This window comes from Perca flavescens, chromosome 16, assembly GCF_004354835.1.
Source record: "Perca flavescens isolate YP-PL-M2 chromosome 16, PFLA_1.0, whole genome shotgun sequence".
Taxonomy (NCBI): Eukaryota; Metazoa; Chordata; class Actinopteri; order Perciformes; family Percidae; genus Perca; species Perca flavescens.
The window spans coordinates 15,550,741-15,562,362 of record NC_041346.1 but is presented as its reverse complement, the minus strand read 5'-3'; the positions used below and the strand labels follow the sequence as shown (position 1 = coordinate 15,562,362).

General features: G+C 37.1%; 1 protein-coding gene across 1 annotated transcript; it reads left to right on the top strand.

The window, feature by feature from the left end:
• The first annotated feature begins 2,303 nt into the window (after positions 1 to 2,303).
• Positions 2,304 to 11,083, top strand: LOC114570833 (protein AMBP). Its single transcript, XM_028601409.1, has 10 exons — positions 2,304 to 2,423; positions 6,199 to 6,341; positions 7,042 to 7,118; positions 7,214 to 7,330; positions 7,649 to 7,750; positions 8,020 to 8,075; positions 9,824 to 9,908; positions 10,087 to 10,254; positions 10,633 to 10,806; positions 10,895 to 11,083. Exons 1-10 carry the CDS (start codon positions 2,304 to 2,306, stop codon positions 10,918 to 10,920), a joined length of 1,068 nt encoding a protein of 355 aa, XP_028457210.1. The 3' UTR covers positions 10,921 to 11,083.
• Positions 11,084 to 11,622: the final 539 nt, after the last annotated feature.

Genomic DNA, 11,622 nt, shown 5'->3' with positions numbered 1-11,622 from the left:
TTAAGTTATGTTTTGTAAGTACAGAACATGCACATCTATAACGTGATCAGAGTAGGTCAAACGTAGCAAAGAAACTCCCGCACACTGCCTAACTTGAAAAAAATAAATGTAATAGTAGGCAACGTTTTCGGTACTAGACCATCATCTGGCAAAATGAGTTCCTTTGCAACTTTTGAAAGTTTTTTCAAAAATGAAAATGTCTTATAACTATAGTGCGTTGTTTCTGTCGCTCCCATGAGGAATTCTAAGTAATGACAGGATAAAAAAAAACATGACGGACTCTTCAGAAGAGGTGATTATCTGCACGTGAAAGCCGCCAGACGCCACCAATTTCTAAACACAACCATGCTGAGAAATACAGAGAGTTGAGTGAAGCTGATAGTCTTAATTAGCTTTGTAACAACTCATTTGGCAATGTCTTGAATGTAACAGACGTTCATTAATATAAAAAAAGATTATGCACTAAAGCTTTAACATGAATCCAGCTAATTATTAGCAAATATAAATCAGTCTATTTGTGAAAAAAAGACATTGATCATAGGCCTACTGACCTCTAGGTAAAGTCCCTAAAATCCACAGATAAAGTTAATCCTAACGATTCACTGTCTCACTCAATGTTTAACATTAAAACATGATTTATATACTCATACCAACAATTCTTTTTATAGCTTAGTTTTCTATGCACTAAGAAGGTGTGTATAAAGGCTTTAGGATTTTATTGTAGGCCCAGTTTATCATTCAACTTAATTTTATAAAATATGTAGTAGGGGGTCCCTGCTCCATCCCTCTCTCAGATAAGGGGTCCTTGGCTTAAAAAACATTGAAGACCCCCACAACATGTTTTTTTTAGTACTGACTTCCTATGGATACAGCACTAAATGGATACCAAATGTTTCTATATCACTATTGTATTGTATTTTCTATACTTAAATGCTTGGTATGCAAAAGTAATTGTAATGTATACACGCTTTGCAAATAAAGTGATTAAGTGTTTGTCTGAGTGCATTGGATCTTTCAGAGTACTGAAACCCATACTATAATATTTTACCGCAACTGTTGAGAAGGTGGCAAATATTCAAAAGCCAGCAGTTTTGACTCATAACACGGCCTCATTTAAGTCCAAGACATGTGCTTAGCTTTTAATTTCTTCAGATATGGTAAGTTTAAGTATGAAACTGCATGATCTGGATCTATGCCTTTTCAAAATATCAAAATCACTCATGGGCATATTTATAACGAGCAATAATGTAGTTTAATGAGAGTCTGGGCCGTGGGGGTTATGAGAACAGATTTCTCTGATTTGGGACCCTGGTGAGTTCAGGCTGTTGCATGTCAGTTGAATAGCAAATACAGTATGTAGTTCATGTTCAGACTGGCAATTGGTAAAAAAGACATGTTAAACAGATGTTGATCCTGGTATAAAGGCGTGTTGGAGCACAGCCACATCCTCTGGCCTGATTTCGACACACACACACACACACACACACACACACACACACACAAATACACACAGTCAACTAGGGTATGTGTGTTTGGAGCTGCAGATAGTTTTGAGGCCAGCAGGGTCTGAGGTTGGTGCTCATCACACGATCAAATACACAGCAGAGACTCAAGCCTGTCTGCCTATAGCATTGATTTAAAATGGGTTTCCTGAACTAACAGTGCTGGAACACTATAGTTCCTGTAGTGGTGAGTGGGAGAGAAGAGGAGATGTTGCTGTAGCATTAAAACACTATTTGCTCATAGTTTCAGGGTATTTAAAAGTAAGTTATTTTATTTGTTCTTTTGTTTGTTCGTTTGTTTGAATCTCATTTTTCAAACATAAAATAAACCAAACATAAAATAAACCAAACAAAGAAATAAATGCAAACTTGACTTGGTAGAGCTCTATTCCCACCAGCCAACCATTAAGGAATAATTAGTACTGAAACTGTAAAATCCCTGTCGCTCAGTAGTTAAGAGAATGAATGTTCTTTCCTGCAAGTAAAAACAAAAAACAAAGTATAGATTACAGACACAATATTGATTTGTTGGTTTTGCCAAAACTCTGAAGTCCAATGTTTAAACTGTCCAGGCAAGTAAGAGCAAAAGGTAAGAGACAGATAAGCAGAACTTTGCTCTTTTGCTTGTTTGTTCTTTACTTGGCTGTGGGAGTGAGTGCATACAAAACATAGGTCAATGCCCTGTCCCCATTTGAAGAGTTGAGAGGGGGTGTCAGAACGGTGAGGAGGTGGCCCTTATCTGGGATTCAGTGACTCAGACATCAGTCCTCTCAAAGACGAGTGGACAGACAGGCTGATAGGATGCAGAAAACAGTGATTCTGGTTTCCCTGCTGGTCCTGGGGTGGTCATGGGCCCTTCAGGGGGTCCCTGTACTCCCAGATCCTCTCTACACCACACAGGAGAACTTTAATCTGGCCCGGGTGAGTTTGGCAGACTTTCATGTTATTTTTGTTATGAAGTAAAAGGCAGAAGCACAGTAGTTAGTATGTTCTCTTTTCCACCCTATTCTGTCTGTTATTAGAGTAATACGTTTTGCTTAATATTTAAGGGTATGGAATGTTTCACCCTGCAATGGAAACCTTCATTAACTAATGACCTAAAAATCTTGAATAGAAGATAAAACCTCCTATGATCTTTATGTGTGAAATGTAGAAAATGTTAAAGCATTTCGGGCTCGTTTCAGTTACATTAAGAGCATATAAGTAAGTACATTGTCTGCATATAGTGAGATTTCGTGTCCTGAAGATTTTTATTGTGCGATCTATTCTAATGAGCTCTTTAAAGTGCTCCTTATCTCTAGTAAATTGCAGACGACCGAGTAGGTGCCCTCTATTAGTGTGTCTCTGGAGTGTTAAAGCCCCTTCCATTGAAAAATAAAGTTTTTAATCTTATTATCATTTCCATATTGTTTTTATATGCTACAAGATATATCATGAGCAAAAACAAAAATGCCATGACTGAGCATTTCCTCCTTGGAGCTGCACCATTGACAGTCTCAAAAACATGGATTCAAACAGCCAGGGTTTCATACCTCACATACCTACAGAACCAATCCTGTCAACTTGCAGGGTGGGGCTTTCCATATTATTAGCATAATGCTATGGCAAAATCAGCGCATTGGCAAAAAAAGGGGTATCAGAGGATAAGCCAGGTGTAGCTACATATTTGTATCTGGAGGACATTAAGTGTAGCAAGAAGTTAAAACTACCAGTTAAAACTAATAATGTTTTTTTTTATTTTTTTATTTAAGGACAATGCACATTTAATGAACATGTACAGCAGTACACGTAAAAGTGCCAGATTATAGCCCAAAGGCTAATTTCCATCTGTAGTCCCAGTTGGCAGATATAAATTACAATAACAGGACATAAGATAAACACTATTAACATCTGCTATATAAAACAGGATAAAACAGGATGAAAAAAACAAAAATTATTAATAAATGTTAAAACAGAGGCTCAACATACATATGTTTCACTAAACTAATACGGTACGACATACGAGTAGGGGTGACCCATACGTGGTTAGTTTTAAGACAAAATATATACAAGTAATAACATTTGTTATGTGAAACAAGGAAAAACAAAATAAACAACAACAACAAAAAAAGCAAACAAGACAATTTATTAGTAAGTGTTAAGATGAAGACGCATTTCACCAGCACACTCCCTGGGCTAATACGGTACAGCATGCAGTCAGAAGTGATTGCACGTTTGGTTAGCTCTGAGCCATTCCTTTACCTGGCTCTTAAAGGTGGCCAAAGTGGGACATTCCCTTATAGTTGGGGGTTGTGTGTTCCATAATGCACTACCTTTAATAGTGCATTATGGCTAAAAGAAGTTTTTCTAAAAGGAAGCTCACAGTCCCTGTTTACAACAGCTCTAGTAATCCGAGTCTGTCTGTATTTAATAAATTCTTGCAATGGCGGTGGTGCCAAGCCATGCAGTACTTTATAAACTAAGCATATTGAGGAAAATTTACAAAAATTGTCAAAAGTTAGCAAGTTATATTTCTCTAAAATGTTGCAATGATGGTAAGAAAAAGGTTTTTTATCTAGAGTTTTGAGTGCCTTTTTGTACAAAAGCTCAACTGGTTTTAGGATAGTAGAACCTGACATAGACCAGCTGGTGATGCAATAATTTAGATGTGAAAATATCATTGAGTGCAAGAACATCAGAGCTGCCGTCTCTGACAGAGATCCTCTAATTTGCTTAAAATTACAAAGACTGAATTTAATTCTGTTGATAATCATTTTAACATGATTTTTGAAAGAAAGTTTGGAATCTATAATCACGCCCAAGTATTTAAACTCATTAACAACTTCCAACTCCGCTGTACCCAAAAACACCCCGGATTGAGAAGGCGTAATGGTAGAAGGCTGCTTCGACAAATATAAACAAACAGTTTTTTTAGCATTTAAAATAAGACATGATCTATTGAGCCACGTTTTTATATGTGTATCCTCAGGATTTTTTCCTTCAGTAAAAATTACAGCGTCATCGGCGTAAAGCTGAACATCAACATTTAAACAATATTCAGGTCATTTATATATAATGAAAATAAAATGGGCCCCAGTATGGACCCTTGAGGGACCCCCACTGGACAACCCATGTAGACAGAACTAATCCCGTCCACCACAGTGCATTGCTCTCTGTGAGACAGGTACGAAAGAAACCACTTAATAGCTTGAACCGAAAAGTCGAAACGGGACAATTTAGATAGCAGCACACTGTGATTGACGGTGTCGAAAGCTCTTTTTAAATCTAAAAACATTTGATCTTTTCCATAAATAAAGCCAATGCAGTCTTGGTTGAATGGCATGGGCGAAACCCAAAGTGCATGGGATGTAAAGATGTTTGACTGTTTCTAAGAAATTCAATGAGTTGTTTAACAACCCATTTTTCAATTATTTTAGAGATTATAGGTAAAATACTAATTGGTCTATAGTTATTTATGTCAGATTTATCCCCAGCTTTAAATACTGGGGTTACTGAGGCCAATTTCCACGCTTTAGGGACAATTGAGTTTTTTATAGATAAATTAACCAGGTACGTAATTGGAGGCGCTAAAGCGTCCTTATTTGATTTTATCAAGCTAGTATCGAACCCATAAATATCCTTGGCTTTAGAATTGTTCAAAGCCATAATGATATCAATAACTTCTAATTCTGTTATTTCGTGGACTGATTATTGTCAGATAAAGTAGCAACCTGCTGATCAGAACCTTCAAATGTGAAATTTTTCACCAAATCTTCTATTGATTTAATAAAGAAGAAATTAAGCCCTTGTGCCAGAACTACTGGGTCGCTCACCAGTTGATTGTTGATTTTTAATTCCAAGCCTTTATTTTCTCGCTTGGGTTGTTTCCCTGTCAATTTATTAATGTTGTGCCATATTTTTTTACTGTTACCTCTAGCGTTTTCTATAATTTGAATAAAAAAGTTTGCTTTGGCCTTCCGTAATTCAGACGTTACTTTATTTCTAGCTCCTGTAAAATCAAGTCTGTCTATATTAAGGCCAGACTTAATAGACTTTCTGAGTAACTGATCCCTGTGCTTCATTAGCTTTAAACAGGCAGAGTTAAGCCAGGGGAGAGAGTTGGACTTCTTTCTCCCATGGCTCCCCCTCCTGGAGAAAGAGAGGATAACCTCTTTAACTTTTGTGAGAAATAAGTCACTACTAGCATCAGCATCCCTGCAATTCATGAGGCCAGTCCAGTTAATATCGTTCAAAGCTCTACCCACTTATTCTAGTTGATCCTTGGGAATTGTCATATTAGTCGTACAGTTTGTTGAAGTATGACATATATTTTCTAGACGTTTAATCTTTCTAGAAAAAAAAATTGCATTATGGTCTGAGAGACCTGTTAATAAATTATGGGTGTTTGTGATTCTTTCCGGTTTACTGGTGAAAATTAAATCAATTCGAGAGTGAGAACGATGTGTAATTCTAGTGGGTTGTTCTATTATTTGAGTAAAGTTAAAATAATCTAACTTGTATAACTAAATTGTATTCAATATTTTCATTTTGTAGCATTTTTATTTGTATAGCACTTTGTGTTTATTTAATAAAGTAAGATAAACTTTTGGGGGTTTTTGCTCTGTTATACTGAACCAACAGTACCTATGTCAGTTATAGGTTGTATGTGTATTAAGTTAGTAAAATGTAAATATATAACGGTTCCTCTTTCTAACAGTTTTTGGGAACATGGCATGATGTTGCTGTGGCAAGTACATGTCCCCATATGCGACGTCCTAGGGGAGAGGCAGCCATCGGTAAATTGGTACTGCAGAGAGGCACCACTCAAGGCAAACTCAAAATGACTCGAACTGTACTCAGGTTGGTAAGAAGTGCACAAATTAAGAATCAAAAAGCATGTTTTTGAGAGTTGGAAAAAACAAGAAAATACTTTTAGATAAATTAAAATTTACTGGTATGCATTTTTAATTCAAATTCAAACTCTAACCCTTTTTACACTTTGACTCTCTCTAAACATTTTATTCCTTAAAACATTTTAGGAAATGTATTTAATTCAATATGACATATTTGATATCAAAGAGAAAAAATACATGGATATGTTAACAAATGCATATATTATATATTATATAAATCATATTATGCACACACATTGGCTAATCCTGATAGTATTTTGGTCCAACAGCATTCAGTAAATTATCCAAAGTGTAAAATCCAGTGGTGGAAAGTAACTAAGTACAGTTACTCAAGTACAGTTTCTGTCACTTTATACTTTTACTCCACTATAGTTCAGGAGGTAACATGTACTTTTTACTCCACAAGGCAGATCAGATTATTAATACAAAATATAATAAATTATGATGTAATATAGATTAGGCTACTAACCAGTAAAGTGGTTAAAATTCTACCAGCTGCAACATTAATAATGCTTACACATTAATGCATTTAAAATAATTATATATATAATTCTGAAAAGATTTACACACACAGGAGAACTTTTTATTCTTCATATGGTCTGTGTATCAGTTTATATCTAAATTTGTTATTTTTGGTGTTCGTGCAGACAAGGAACATGTAAGGAGATGTCTGGGGACTATGAGTTGACTACTACTCCAGGACGATTCTCCTACCATGTTGCCAGTATGTCTCCCTCTGTATTAATCCTGCAGTGATACAGCTCTCTTTTCAGTTCATGCTGTCCGTTTTTAAAGGTATCTCTTCTGTCCTTTCCACAGAGTGGAGGGCAGACGTGGATGCCTACGTGGTTCACACAAACTACAATGAGTATGCGATAGTGATAATGAGCAAACAGAAATCATCAGGGGATAAGAGCACCTCAGTTAAGCTTTACAGTGAGTGGACACTCTTCATAGATGCACTAGAACATTTCACTATATTATTAATTCTAGTTCAGCTTTAATGCTGTTAAATAAACCTAAACAGCAAACCAAACCATGTATTTTATTTATTATATGCTTTTTCAGTGGCCTGTATCATTTTAAACACCATGTATTGTATACCATTTATTTAAATCAAGTATTATTATTTCCCCCCTCATTTATGTTAAGATAGACTATTTTATGACATGAATATATTATATTCAAACCCTTTACACCGTGTTAAAGTATTTGTTGACATCTGTTTCATCTGTCTTACTCTGTTCTCTTCAGGTCGAACTATGGCTGTGAGAGACACTGTGCTGGCTGACTTCAAAACACTGGTCAGACAACAGGGAATGAGTGATAACACTATTATCATTAAGCAGAACAGAGGTACAACACAGATTATCGCACACAATTGCACAGACCTCTAAAGATGAAACATTCAGATGATATTTGAATGAGCGATGAAGGTTTACGGAGAGAAATGGTACCATCACTCTTCATGAAACAGTTCATATTTATTGTCCGAAAAGAGCAGATTTATTTTTGCAGCATACAAACGTATACATCAACACAATCAAAGACATTAAAAGAGTAAATTGTTTGGCCAAAAAGTGCATGGGTGTCTATATGATACCTTTTCATTTAAAACCTTGCAGGTGACTGTGTTCCTGGAGAGCTGGTGGCAGAGCCCTCAGCTCAGCCCGAGCCTCAGGTACTCAAAATACATTTAGTTAATCTAAACTAAATAGTTTTACCATGCATGTTTGGATTATATTGTATTTAAACAAGATTTAACAAATTCAAAATATATAAATATATATATACATATATATATATATATATATATATATATAGTACAGGCCAAAAGTTTGGACACACCTTCTCATTAAATGTGTTTCTTTATTTTCATGACTATTTACATTGTAGATTCTCACTGAAGGCATCAAAACTATGAATGAACACATATGGAATTATGTACTTAACAAAAAAGTGTGAAATAACTGAAAACATGTCTTATATTTTAGATTCCTCAAAGTAGCCACCCTTTGCTTTTTTAGATAACTCTTTATGCAAACCCTTGGTGTTCTCTCAATGAGCTTCATGAGGTAGTCACCTGAAATGGTTTTCACTTCACAGGTGTGCTTTGTCCGGGTTAATTAGTGGAATGTTTTCCCTTATTAATAAATAGAAAAGGGTGGCTACTTTGAAGAATCTAAAATATAAGACATGTTTTCAGTTATTTCACACTTTTTTGTTAAGTACATAATTCCATATGTGTTCATTCATAGTTTTGATGCCTTCAGTGAGAATCTACAATGTAAATAGTCATGAAAATAAAAAGGAAACGCATTGAATGAGAATGTGTGTCCACACTTTTGGCCTGTACTGTATATATATAATGTCAGAGCCAAGCAGCAGATACATGGTGATGATGAGGAGGCAGGGGGAGAGGAGGAACCATCATGGAAGGACAAGCCCCTGCATAGCACGTACCACCAACAGATCACAGATCAGCACAAGATCAATAGAGGCCGGGGTCTACCATACCAGACCCCAGGTACAGGCTGTGTAAAGATGTCCCTGAGACAGTCCAGTACGTAACAGCGGGGTGTAAAATGCAGGCAGGTACGGCATACCTGAAACGCCATAACCAAGTGGTTGGCATAGTGTACAGGAACATCTGTGCCTAGTATGGGCTGGAAGTCCCAAGGTCAAAGTGGGAGGCACCTCCAAAGGTGGCAGAGAATGACAGAGCTAAGATCCTGTGGAACTTCCAGATCCGAAGTGATAAAATGGTGACGGCTAACCAACCGGACATCGTGGTGGTCGACAAACAGCTGAAGAAGGTAGTTGTGATAGATGTAGCAATCCCAAGCAACAGCAACATCAAGAAGAAGGAACATGAGAAGCTTGAAAAATACCAAGGGCTTAGAGAGGAGCTAGAGGAGATGTGGAAAGTGAATGTAACAGTGGTTCCAGTGGTAATTGGAGCACTCAGGGCTGTAACCCCCAAACTGGGACAGTGGCCCAGCAAATTCCAGGAACAACATCTGCGATCTCTGTCCAGAAGAGCGCAGTCGTAAGAACAGCTAAGATACTGCACAGAACCTTCAGGCTCAGGTAGAGGACCCGAGCTTGAAGGAAAAGGACCGCCCAGGATGGGGTGAATGAGGATTTTCTTTTTATATTTATATATACTGTATATATAAAATAAATCCCTTCCAGCAGTAGTAGTATTCCAGTATGAAGTTCAGAATCAAGAACAACTTCAGATGTATTAGCATAAGTATAAAATAACATAAAAATGTGTCTCTTTTAGAGTGTGCTAATGTGGACAGTGCATTTAAGGCTGTTGCTTTACGAGACATCTGTTGATTGTGAAAGAGACATTTAAACGGTATATTTGGGGTTCAGGTGTCTTTGTATCTCTAACTAAGTCTGTCTGCGGCTGTGATACAGCGGATGAAAAGAAATGTGGTGCCTTCTTTGGCTCCTGCAGACGTTGAGGGTTCTGGTGATGATACACCTCTTTTCAATGGAACCGGTAAGTGATCAGCTTACTCAGTTGAATAACCCTGATACTCTTAGATATATCCTACAGCATAGCACATTCATGAAAATGGATGTGTGTTGAATGGAAAATAAGAGATCCTGATTCTGATGTTGCAACTAATGGGCATATATCCTTCCTCCTTCTATTCTCTCCCTCTCTCTCCTCGTAGAGGCCTGTAAAGCAGCACCAGATACAGGACCATGTTTTGGGATGCACCAGCGTTACTACTACAACTCATCCCTAATGAGCTGTGAACTCTTCAAGTACGGAGGGTGTTTGGGCAACCAGAACAACTTTGAAAATGAGAGAGAGTGCCTGCAGAGATGTCGCACTGAGGGTAGGAGTGAAATACAAAATAAAACATCTGCATACATGTATGGGAAGATTATACAATACATGCAACATTAATATTTTGGCCCATTGCCAGTTTATTTTAAGTGCAGTATTTTGTTTTGTTGGTATTTTTAACCATTTTTCTTTTTAAAATTTGAAATTGGCATTTAATTGTTGCGGATATAGACTACAATAGCAAACCCACCCACAAATACTGTTGATTGTGTTTGATGAGGCTCTCTTTGCTAGGTTTCCCATATGTAGGCCAGAATTAAGTAATACTGCCTGTTATGATGCTGTGAAATTTAAGAAAGAAAAAAAAAAAAAAAAAAAAACTGAAAATACATGAAAATATCAATGCTCCTTTGTTCTGTCTTCACAGCTGTGTGCCGTCTGCCCATGGCAGCCCAACCCTGCACAGGCCAGCCACCCATCTGGGCCTTTGACTCCACCGTTGGACTGTGCGTGCCTTACAAACAGGGCTTCTGCCAGGGCAACGCCAACAAGTTCTACAGCAAGGCCGAGTGTGACGAGTACTGCGGGGTGGTGAATGATGGTGAGATGATAAAGGAGATGCATAACACATTAAATCTCCACCCACATATGATGACAACATTTATTTTTGTTTTTTTGCTCTTTTACAGAGGGAGAGCTCCTGAAGGCAAACTGAGTGAGGAATGAGGAAACATCGCTGCTTATCATGATACAAAGATGCAACATGAACCAGCCATCACTTAAGGGGCACAATAAAGTAACATGATGTTGTCTCGGCACTCACAGGATATGTGAAGTTATACTACAACAGATCAGTAATAAAACAAGTCATGACTCTGTTTCTCTGGTGCCTCTTGTTTGTTATTTTTATTAACCTGTCACTTTCTGCGTATGCAGTTTCTTCCTCCATATATACATACAAAAATGACACAAGACAAAAATCATGGACATCCTCCTTTTTCAGCTCCTCATTTAAGATATCAGTTATACCATCACATATGGTACACACAGATGTTTTAGCAATGATAATTGGAAGGACATCTATTACAGATTTTGACAACCAACTGATAACTTGCTCTGGCCATGCTTATAGATAAGTTACTCCTATAGCCCAGATGACAAACCACTAGTTTAAAGACCTTTATCACAGTAAACTAGTTATATGTGTCTGCTGTATATTATGTGCCGAGTGATAATGTTTGCATTTCTCAACATCTGCACTCTCTTAGATCAGGAGTTATTCATCTAATAGGAACACTTTTCTGACCCTGTGATTGTTTGCTGTGTGGTGGCGTGACAGATAATGTGCATTACCAGATCAGTCAGATGAAGTAGTAGTATTAACATTTAATGTCCTCATTTTTTGTTTTATATATTC